General features: G+C 45.8%; 1 protein-coding gene across 1 annotated transcript in view; it reads right to left on the reverse strand.

Annotated features, from left to right (window-relative positions):
* Positions 1 to 339: 339 nt before the first annotated feature.
* The window catches only part of LOC107120501 (granzyme A-like), a 43,363-nt gene continuing 36,045 nt past the window's right edge, over positions 340 to 7,657 (reverse strand). The window contains exons 7-9 of the mRNA XM_015423217.1: positions 5,263 to 5,404; positions 1,286 to 1,552; positions 340 to 504 (exon numbers count right to left, since the gene is read on the reverse strand). Of these exons, the coding sequence (XP_015278703.1) occupies positions 340 to 504; positions 1,286 to 1,552; positions 5,263 to 5,404 (574 nt within the window). The remainder of the gene's footprint in view (positions 505 to 1,285; positions 1,553 to 5,262; positions 5,405 to 7,657) is intronic.

The following is a 7,657-nucleotide window of genomic DNA, read 5'->3' on the forward strand; positions in this document are numbered from 1 at the left end:
TGGTCTGCAGCTCAGTGTCTTAACCTCTGAGCCAAAAAAGAATACTGGATATTTCTTGCAGAGACTCTATTTATTTATTTCAATTTATATTCTGCCCTCCCCACAAGCAGGTTCAGGGCAGATCACAAAGCAAGATTTAGGACATAAAAATTTCAGTACATGTCAAATATAATGTATCTCTGTCCCTTTCCCTTGGGCATTTATGAAAATGGAATGTTATATTGGGGTCTGACACAAATATGAATAAGATGATCAACAAATAAGAAGACCAACAAATAAACTTTAAAAAAAGACAATACATCAACAAGTATCAAGACAGTTAAGCATAAAATCCAATGATCAATCTAGATTCCTCCCCATGGTTTTCTTAATCCATTCGAGATAGTCCTTTGTGAGACGAGTATAGACACCCGGGAACTGGGGATCACCACATTTCCCTTTTTGACCAAAAGAAGTGATGCCTCTTTGTATTCCTCCACATATTAAAGGGCCACCAGAGTCAGCCTGGGAAGAAAAAGAGACATGCTTGACGTTATCACCCAGCAAACTCAACTGTGCCCTCCCTTGTCTGGTCAGGCTGTAATAAACTATAAGGAGCATTAGGAAAAATAAAACTCTTGCATTTAATGATTTCCTGAAATCTTTTAACTGAAGCAGTACATGAAATATAAGATGGACTGATGTTCTAAGTGCTAGCTTTTCCCCTGGAAGGGACATCTGGCTGTTGGCCCAATAATCATTTTAATTTCCCCCCCGGTGGTGGGAACTGGGAACCTGGGGTGGGGCGTCCCTTGCCCCCATTGGGGGGCTGGCAACCCTGATTCTAGGGGTAGTTTCTCTTCAGTTTGCCAAGGAGACTGAGCAGCAGCAACATGGATCTGGTAAATGACAACAGGCACAAACCAGATATGTTACTTACCTACCAAGTTGCCACTCTGTGTCAGTATGGCACCTCCAGCAGCTGACTGGGCTGCTTGGATGGCCAATCATCTCTCCTGCCATCACATGCATATGCAGCAATACTTGGTTGCATACGCTAGCTGTGTGCAGGTCTTGTTGCAGCGCTACAATGTAAGTGGAACCCCCTAACTACAAACCTTCCCACTGATCAAGAATTTATGGATAAAGTAACTGTGGGTATTGCCGCAGTACTAAGTAATACCATCCATCTCAATCTCATTTTCCCCCTTTGATTAGGAAATAAATGCTCTTACCTTGCATATCAACCCCTTTGATTAGCAAATATCAATCAATCAATCTTTGATTAGCAAATAAATACTCGTACCTTGCATGTATCTTTCCTTGTTTTTTTGGCACCACCAGCACACACCATGTTTGGGGTCACAAGAGCTATGGAATTATAGTGGTTCTTGCAGATGTGTCTGTCTATGACTGTGACGTTAGCTTCACGCAGTGTATCAGAAGCTTTCCCTCCATTTTCAGTAAGTCCCCATCCGGTGACTAGACATTGAGTTCCTGCCTTGATATCATCATAAGTTGTGGGCATTTTGGTTTTTTTTACGGCTCGAGTAATCTTTGCTTTTCTGTTCAGCTGAAGAAATAATAAAGAGCAACAATGATCTCAGATATTTGTCGTTTCAACCCTAACTGTTCCCTGCATTATTCTATGTAGCCTGTTCCATGCAGATCTTATCACTGGGAGGGGCCATGGCACACTGGCAGAGCATCTGTTTGGTATGCAGAAGGTCCCAGGTTCAATCCCCGTATCTCCAGTTAAAAGATCTGGCAGTAGGGGATGTGAAAGACCTCAGCCTGAGACTGTGGAGAGCTGCTGCCAGTCTGAGTAGACAATATTGACGTTGATGGACCAAGGGTCTGATTCAGTATAAGGCAGTTTCATGTGTTCAGTTTACTCAGTTTTTACTGGCAAAGCATTATTGAGATTTGCCAGAGGTACTGTTCCATTAAATCTTGCTATTCTGTGTACTCCCAGTAGGTGTCATATTTCTAAATAAAATGGAGGGCTTTTATAAAGGGAGCATGATGGGAAGATGATGGGACTTGCATGGTCCCAGGCTAGCCCGGTCTCATCATACCTCAGAAGTTAAGCAGAGTCGGCCCGCCTTGATATCTGGATAGGAGACCACCAAGGAATACCAGGGTTGCTAAGCAGAGGCAGGCAATAGCAAATTGCTGTCAAACATCTCTTGTTTTGAAAACCCTATGGGACTGCCATAAGAATGCTGCAACTTGATGGCAAAAAAATATATCGTAATTTATTTCACTGTTACTGTATGTATTACCTTTCCCTTATTGCCTTACTTTCTACTTCTGTGATTCCATTCCTTTTTGCATGATACTTTTTTTGGTATTGCTTCTCAATTTTGTGATCTTAGGCCTACTGCATGGTTTGTTGGATGTCACATGCTATTCAACTGCATTTTTAGAAACTGTATAATCCATCCCAAATCTCAGACCTTTTCTGCACACTGGAGTTACTCCTGATTTTCTTGGGAGTCAATCCACAAGCATTGGAATCTGTTTGGGCAGGGTTGTTCTGCACATCTGCCCTCCCTATGCATTTTTACAGTTATTGAGTCAGTTTATTTACTTCCACATATGGCTTAAATAATGTGGATTTTCAAGTGAGGGTGCTGTTGTCATTGGTGTCATTATTGGTGGCATCACAGCACCCTTTACTTTTAAAAAAGGTACTAAAATATTGATACAATGCTGAAGTGTTGTTACGATAATTTAAGCAGATTCTCTGAATTCTCAGTTTTTTCTTCTTCTCAAAAGTAAGTCTCTAGTTTCTTCCTCATGGAGATATAAGGAAAAGGCATATCTCCATGAGGGAAGAAGACAGAGACTTACTCTGGGAATTCAGGGACCCTACTTAAACTATCATCACAGCACGACAGTGTTATGTCAATACCTTAGGGCTTTAAAAAAAATGAAACCACTGTTGGGGGGAGAGGGAATGGCTTAATTATTACGACAGTCCAATCATCAACAAGTGGGCTGGAAGTGGGTAGGAGTGGGTTAGACAAAGAAAACTGATAGAAACATTATGCACTAGGAAAAAGCTGAGTCAGAATCAGATTCCAGAAAAAGATTAAGTTAAAAGCAGTCTCAAAACAGCTGGAAAAAACCAGGGGAGGGGGAGTGAAAAAAGGCACAAGAATGTGTGCAGTAATCAGGGGACACACAGAAGCAAAATGGGGCCAGAAGTTACCCAAAAATCTGCAGAGAAGCCCTCAGCAAGAAAGGTGGGCTATAAATAAATTTTAAAAATTAGTTATCACTTCTTTTCCGAGGTGGATGGCTTGAACAATGGTTTTTCTTTTTGTAGCCAAAGCAATTACTCACTGATCATCTTTAATTTTTATTATTATAATGGAGTCCTTACAAAATAATAACGGAAAATAAAAGAAAAAAATGACAATCGGTTTTGCTGCAAAGAGAAAAAAAATTACCCCCCCCCGAACGAGAATTAATTAAGGGTCAAATCAGGAATGCTGCGACCACCACAAATGAATGTGAAGCACCTACAGATCAGTGGATTCCTCTGATTCCACACTGATTATGATAGGTTCTGTCTTTAGTCCAGTGTTTTCACTCCCAGTTTTCTGTCATATTTCATGGCATTTTAAGGAACAGGACCCAAAGATCAAAAACAGAATGCTCCCAATTTCTCCATTGTCTATTGAGGTCAGGATCAGCAAGGAAAATAATGCTGTAAGACCATGTTTTTGTAGTCCCACAACCCTGAAGATTGGGGTTCCTGAGAAAAGTGCACTCACGTGTTGCTAAACCACTATAGCCAGGGGTCTTGTTGTAGAAAAAGAGCTGCCGGAGCTCATTAGCATAACTCATTAGCATAACTTATTTGCATATGCCACGCCCCCTGACATCACCGGAAGTGACAGAAGGCCACACCCCCTGACATCACCGGAAGTGTGTCAGAAGGCCCGGCTACTTACCCTCCTGCTTCATCCTCATTCCCAAACGGAATGAGGATCGAAGCAGAGGGCGGGGTAAAGAAGGGGGCGGGGCTTCACCACGTGACGGCCCCGCCCCCTAGAGGTTCTCTTCCGGAGCTCCGTACCTGAGAGCTCCCCCCCGACTAGAGCCCTGACTATAGCAACAAAATACCAGAAGCCCACTTATTTATAGTGGAGGGAAACCTGACTGAGCAAGCGCTCTGCTAGCTGTGGATGAGGGAGGGGAGGATTCCACCAGATTCTTCCTCCTTACTGAGCCTCTCTAAGACGGTTAATTACGATGGCATGGACCATAACCTTCAAATTTTGGCTGCGCCTTCATTTTAGATCTGGCCCAAACAGTCTTGTGGTGCACATGTTAACTAAATCCCATCTATCGACTTGGTTGATTAATATAGAGAAAAAAAATTCTATAATCGGCTTTAGTTTTGATGACTTGGTACTTTTGTCTGAGCAGAAGGCTTTTGCCTTACTCAAACAAAGACTCCTCGATATAGAGGTGCAAGATCTGAGAAGACTTGCGCACAGACAATGCTCTCCCGTGAGTATGGGACTTTCTTTTAGCCATATTTCCTCAGGATACCTGGCAAGACTGATTCAGCCCCATCTTCGTAGGGCTTTCATGCTAGCATGGTTCGACGTCCTTCCCTCAGCTGTTCTATCGGGAAGGTTCAACAAAATTCCCTATAAAGATAGATTGTGCCCCTGTGGGATGGGGGAAATCGAATCCTTTGGACATGTGCTATTGTACTGTAAATTCCACTGTGACATCTGTGTTGTTTATATTGAACCTGTGTTGGACCCCCTTTTGGGCCAATCTGATGAGCATAAAATTAGTTCTTTATTGTCTTCACATAATATAGAAATTCTGGAACCTGTAGCAAATTTCTTTTATGAGGTATCTAGGAGGAGAGCCTCATATTAAGGCAATTCGGAATGTGATACCCCTCCAGCCTATCTTGAGGCTCTATGCTGCATGTGTATTTGATATTTTATGCCAATAAAGGTATTGTATTTGTTTGTATTTGTATTTGTTTGTGTGGCATTTTGTTGAGGAAGCACAAGCCTTTCAGGAATAACAAGTGGTCGCTTGGCAAAGGGGAAAGTAGGGAAATCTGCTCCTGTTATCTTCTTATGATTGTAGCTTGTAGTATTTAGCCCCACTATAATAAAGTTCACTATCACAACATTTTTAGTTGAAAAGCATCCTACTACTTACATCAAAAGAAAAATGTTCGTAATGATAAATACAACATTCTCATCGCAACTTTGCAGGACATTCAATTTTAAAATGTACCTGCAAAAGCATAATGTCGTTTTCCAGTGTTTCGCTGTTATAGTTCGGGTGGGCAAACACTTTGGTAACTTGAAAGATCTGTTTTTCCCTCTCGTTTTTGGATAGTGAGTGAGCACCAAGAACAACAGTAGTCCCCTTCTCTCTGGAAAGATAAGAAAAGCATTTAAAAAGTGAGTATGTATATATTAATTTAGTATATTTTTATCCAGATTCTGATGGGGAACCCAGGTGGCTTACAAAAAGTACACACAAAAATGTACTAACCAAAGTTCATTTCTAGTCTGTACTGATACTCATGCATAACCATTTCTCCACACTGATACTTTGCTTTAAATATCTTGAATTTTTCCTTTGCATGTTCTTTCATCTGTGTTTTCTTTCCTTCAGTACTCTCTACAGATACTTATTCACATTTAGAACTGCACATATATGATAGAACTAGGGTTGCCACTCCAGCCCCCCAACCCTAGCTTCTCTTTCCTGCCACCACTCAGAAAGGCTCTGTGTGTGTGTGTGTGTGTGGCCCTATGGTGTTTGACCAGAAGTGAGGTCATACTGTTGGCCCAACAGCCATTTTACCATACAATTTCATACATGTTTTACCATAGATCGATGTTTTACCATAGAGTTTCTGGTGATTTCTGGAGAGGGGTGACTTCACTTCCAGGTTTTCCTCAGTTTGTCAGCTGTTGCCAAACTACTGCCCCTCATCTCCCCCATTTCTTAGGTTGTGCAGAGACAGCAGGCCCGTAGCTAACAACTTTTTGCTCAGGGGGCCCATGTTTTTCTCAGGGGGCCCACGTGCGGTAGGTGGGGCTGAGAGGGCTCTTTCCAGAACTGCCCTTTCAAGAACAGCTCTGAAAGAACTTGTAACTGACCCAAGGTCACCCAGCAGGTGCAAGTGAAGGAGAGGGGACTCAAACCCAGTTCTCCCAGATTAGAGTCGATGGCCAGACAGACCAACACGGGTAGACAGACAGATGGACAGCCAGAGACAGATGCCAGAGAGACAGACCAACACAGGCAGGTAGAGAGAAAGACACCGATTTTTATTTATTTATTTAATTCCCTGCCCTCCTCCCTGAAGCAAGCTCAGATAGGCAGAAAGACATAGACAGACAAGATGGACAGACACAGATAAATAGACAGAGACAGCCAGACAGAACAACGCAGGTAGACAGACAATGGACAGGCAGAGAGACAGAAAGACGCAGGTAGACAGATGATAGCACAAAACAGATAGACGGACGAACGAACAGGAGATGATCAAAGAGCTCGGTCCAAAACACATGCATGAAGCACAACCAGCAGCCCGAGAGAGCCGGCTTGGGGGGGGAGGGGGCGCCCGTCGCAGTCCCCCCCAAATATCCACGGGGCGAACCTGGCCTCAGACCAGGCGAGGCCGACTCAGGTGGACTCTGGCGGCGGCAGCGCCCCCCGGTGGGGGAACTTTTAAGGGCATCATCGTCATTGCGCGCCTCCTTTGGTGCTCGGCCCCAGGAGAGGCGTCCGGCAGACCCAGAAACGCGCCGGACCATGCCAGCGCCGCCGCCCCGTCTCGCTTTATTTTGTTTTGACTGCGCGGGCTTCCAAGGAAGGTGCCCTGCGCCGGACTAGCTTGCAGCGCTTCGAAATGATCTGCTGAGCCGTGCTGCTGAAGCCGAGCAGATCAGCTTCTTCCGAGTCTCCCTCCACTGGGCCCGAAAACTCCGTGCGAACTCTGGGCCTTCGCGGTGGCCGCCACTGGTGCGTCCCCGTCTCCATCCTGCTCTTCGCACGTTTCTCGGACTGCAGAACCCTCCCTGGCCATTTCCCACAATCCTCCAAAAGCCAATAGACACAGTGCCCCTGGTGCACGAGCCCCGGGAGAGGGAGGGCAGGGCGTGTTTGCGGGCCGAATGGGCCGCGCCCTGGCCTGGCAGGCCTGGAGGAACTGCCGCCCCCTGCCTGGCCGCCGAGGAGGAGGCCAAGCCATTCGGCTTCTTCGCCTTCTCCTCCTCCTGAAGAGTAGACCCGCCGCCGCTTTCCGCCGCCTGGCCAGCTTCCTCGCCTTGGCAGTGCCCTGGCTTAAGAAAGCGGTGGGTGGGGTGGAGGGGCGGCTGGTGTAGCACCTGCGGGATGCCCGAGAAGGAGGAGGCGGCAACCACAACCGGCGGCAGCAGTGATGGGCAGGGGGGGAAGCAGAGGATTGGGGGGAGGGGGCCCTCAAAACCAGCGGGAGGGCGGGCCCCATGGGCCCCACGCAGGATACGGGCCTGGCAGAGAGAAAGCTGTAGCCAGATCTAGCCAGCTGAATGAAGCTGCCTCCACCACGATGCCACAGTGTTGGGGCTCAGGGCGGGGGGGGGCAGATGACCACAGGTGAGTGGGAGACCATAGTGGGGCATGGGCTAAG

The sequence above is a fragment of the Gekko japonicus genome, unplaced genomic scaffold (genome assembly GCF_001447785.1).
Source record: "Gekko japonicus isolate JY-2015 unplaced genomic scaffold, Gekko_japonicus_V1.1 scaffold862, whole genome shotgun sequence".
NCBI classification, from domain to species: Eukaryota; Metazoa; Chordata; class Lepidosauria; order Squamata; family Gekkonidae; genus Gekko; species Gekko japonicus.